A 3217-nucleotide genomic window follows, 5' to 3' on the forward strand; every position below is an offset into this window, starting at 1 on the left:
ATATACAAGCTAAAGTTGAATTAGATACACATTTCTAACTAACTTCATTATCGGGATTTAGAAACCATTATATTAAGGTTGTTATTCGAAATCAAAATGGTAAGTAATCTATAACGGAATGTGAAAAAGAAAGTTTGAGAGATAATTTAGAAGCGAAGAGAATGAGGGAAATGTTCTAAGCTTGAGATGAGTAAAAGTTCTCTCTTTCTTCTATAAAACCTACGAAAAGGAGACAGTTAGTTGTGGTGTTTTTTTTTATACAAATGATTTGTTTTTTTTATTTATTTAAAGAAAATTTGATGAGAAATTAAGAAGAAAAAAAATTAAAATTATGACTTATCTTTTTTTTTTACCGTGTAGTTTAAAAAAATATAAAATTATTTATATAATATAATAAGATTAATCATTATCTGAGGTGGCCATCATGTGGCATAAATACAGAGAATATGATATTATTATATTATATGAGGTAGCAGACAAATAACACGTGCAAGTGTAAAAAAATGACAACAAAATAGCAATTAAGTCAATTTAAATAAAAAATAAAGTAACGATGATGTTTTAACTAAAACTTTGAAAAAGACAAGAAAAGGAATACATAACAAAATTTATTCAAATTTGTATATACATAACAGGAAAAAAAAAAAATAGCAGCAACTTATCCATTTATATGTGTGTATTTTGTTGGGAAAAACAAAATAATTAAATTAGTCCAGCTACAAATTCAAATTATTAGAATCTCATAAAATATTTCAATTAAATCCTTCGAATAAGATCGTATTTTTTTAAGAAATTGTAATAATAATGTCAGCACAATTGAGCTGGCAATACGAAGATGGATTTCAGAAGAAAACTATTTATACAAGAGACAATTCAATTTATAGCAAGACTAATTTGGAATCAAGATATGAATTATCTTTAATCATCTATTACTAATTAAGATATAGCATGTACATAATTAATAATACATTACAATGGAGGCAGAAAGCATTGTTATAGAGAAAGAAAGAAAAAAAGGTTCAAGACCAAATCTCATGGTCTTTGAACAAATATTTGGCCCCATCAATGTTGCTGCTATCGTTATTGACATCAAGAATCCATTTCTCAAAAGTACAATTCAAGAAATCATAATACCCGCCATGAATTGAGACGAGGTTATTCTTTACCCGGTCCTCTATCCAGGGGTATGTCAGCAAATTCAACAATGAACGGTTAACAGATTCCTAAAACAAGGATCAAAATTATAGACTTTAATTTAGCAACTTTCTATAGTAAGATCACACATATACAGATATAGAACAAGATAAAGAGCTTAGTTTGATTACCTTCTCACAATGCCTGCATTGCTCATCAAAACTATAACTCCGAGCAACATTTCTTGTTTTTAACTTGGCGAATTTCGCTTTGGTAATCCATTTGTGGATAAAGCTGCCAAAACCAAAATGAGAAAAAGAACAATATAAGCCATAGTTATATTGTTTTATTATATATAGAAAGAGAGTAATAAATATGTAAAATGGAGAATGCTAGGGGTTCTCTATTTATATAACAGACCTTGAGCTTAACTCATCTTGCATGCTCATGAGGGTCTCAATTCCTCCACATCTACTATGCCCAATGACTAATATATTCTCAACCTAAAACTCAGCAACAAAACTTCACACTTTATCAAAAAAAAACAAAAAAGGGCTCAAGATATAGTATTGGTTGCAAGACAGAGTTAACAAGGTATATGACCTACTTCTAAAGTGTTTACTGCAAACTCAAGGGCAGCATTAGTTTCTGATGGTCCATTCTGCCAAAAAAACAAATAAAGAAGAAGAATATGAACATGAAAGTTCATAAATGTATAGTTCAACAATTCAAGTCTAGGTCACTAAAGGAGCTAGTACAGAAGATTGAATACCTCAAGTGGAGGAACAAGATTTGCCACATTTCGAATCATGAAGGCTTCTCCAGGTTGAAATCCAAGAATGTTGGAAGGGCATACCCTGGAGTCTGCACAAGCAATCACCATGAACTGTTCTTGAACTTGTAAGTTTGTACACAGAATTAGGCAAAGTTCATTTATAAAAAAGATGAAGATGAAATTAGAAAGAAGGTTCAGAAAAGAGTGATACCCAATTGGAGTATCAAGAGGAAGATTGAGAATTCAGGTTTATGAATAACGCACCTTAGGCACTTGTACTTCTGCAAGTCTTTGATAATGCTCCAACTTTTCCCTGTTGATACACAGAACATCTATAACTTGTGCCCAACAAAGTAAACTCACAACTAAATTTCTCAAAGCAAAGATACTTGTTAACTTTCTTATATACTTACGAATAGACACGCTTCTTAAAACTCAGAAACCTCTGTTTAATATCATCAAACATCTCCACTTCATTCTTAGTTTTTGGCACATTTTTCACTATAAAGTTTGTATCACTTGAAACCTCTAGCCTCAGAACTGGGTTCCTTTTTAAAAAAAAATAGAGTATCCAGACAATTTAAGAACATGTAGCTAGAAGAGTAAACAAACCCATTGAATCTCAATCAAAAAAGTAAATAATAAAAACTCACTTGACTGGAGGTACTTGTGCTAAAGTTGTTAGCTCGTTCCTCTGGTAATTTAAAAAAAAAAAGAAAAAGAAAAGAAGCATTAGAAAACAGAGATATTTCCATAATTAATCAAAAAAGAGGAACACAAAACAATGTTAAGAACAAACTGAGTCTGAATCAAAGCGTTTTCTGGGAAGACCCAGAAAGGAACTGGTCAACCCAGAAAAGAGTGAACAGTGAAAAGGGTCTCTACAAACTGATGAAGGTCTTAGAGCTGCCAAAGATGGACTGATCCACCGAGCTTTTGAGCCTATACATTGGAAAAATAATGATAATAAATATAATAAGGTTTACAATATTTGAAAGAAGTGATCAATAATCAAAAACTGAAAAATAATTTTGTATGTATTATCATATACTTTCAAGTACTGTAACAAAAGAGAAGCAAACAGTCTATATTTTACTTACAGAGGATTGGCAAGACCATCTCTCTTCTTCCCGCCTGTTCGCATTTGGGATGTCCAAGAAATGTTTTTTTTATTAATTAGGTGCAAAATATATAATTAATGAAACGTTGAGGGACTTTTGAAACGTGGCGACACTAAAACATTCTTATCCAGTTGCCAACTTTTTTGATAGTCATCCAAACCAGTGGGTGGGATTGGGTTACGTTACG

At 31.2% G+C, this 3217-nt stretch overlaps 1 protein-coding gene across 2 annotated transcripts; it reads right to left on the reverse strand.

Annotated features, from left to right (window-relative positions):
• Positions 1–893: 893 nt before the first annotated feature.
• On the reverse strand, positions 894–3217 carry LOC133803816 (beta carbonic anhydrase 5, chloroplastic-like). 2 transcript variants are annotated; one of them, XM_062241947.1, is made up of 10 exons: positions 3010–3206; positions 2709–2851; positions 2563–2603; positions 2323–2457; positions 2174–2222; positions 1907–2020; positions 1742–1795; positions 1555–1637; positions 1326–1428; positions 894–1223 (listed from the first exon to the last, which is right to left on the reverse strand). In XM_062241947.1, exons 1-10 carry the CDS (start codon positions 3026–3028, stop codon positions 1020–1022), a joined length of 945 nt encoding a protein of 314 aa, XP_062097931.1. In that variant the 5' UTR covers positions 3029–3206; the 3' UTR covers positions 894–1019. The 2 variants fall into 2 exon arrangements, with proteins under 2 accessions (XP_062097931.1, XP_062097932.1); XM_062241948.1 differs by lacking the exon at positions 2323–2457 and having other exon boundaries at positions 3010–3217.

The sequence above is a fragment of the Humulus lupulus genome, chromosome X (genome assembly GCF_963169125.1).
Source record: "Humulus lupulus chromosome X, drHumLupu1.1, whole genome shotgun sequence".
In the NCBI taxonomy this organism is placed as follows: domain Eukaryota; kingdom Viridiplantae; phylum Streptophyta; class Magnoliopsida; order Rosales; family Cannabaceae; genus Humulus; species Humulus lupulus.

Excerpts from the sequence above, each read along its gene's own strand:
- LOC133803816 (XM_062241947.1), bottom strand. Across the intron at positions 2,021-2,173 it reads CAGAAGTACAAGTGCCTAAG|TTCATGGTGATTGCTTGTGC; the intron begins GTGCGTTATTCA and ends GTTCAAGAACAG. Across the intron at positions 1,224-1,325 it reads AATGCAGGCATTGTGAGAAG|GAATCTGTTAACCGTTCATT; the intron begins GTAATCAAACTA and ends TCCTTGTTTTAG.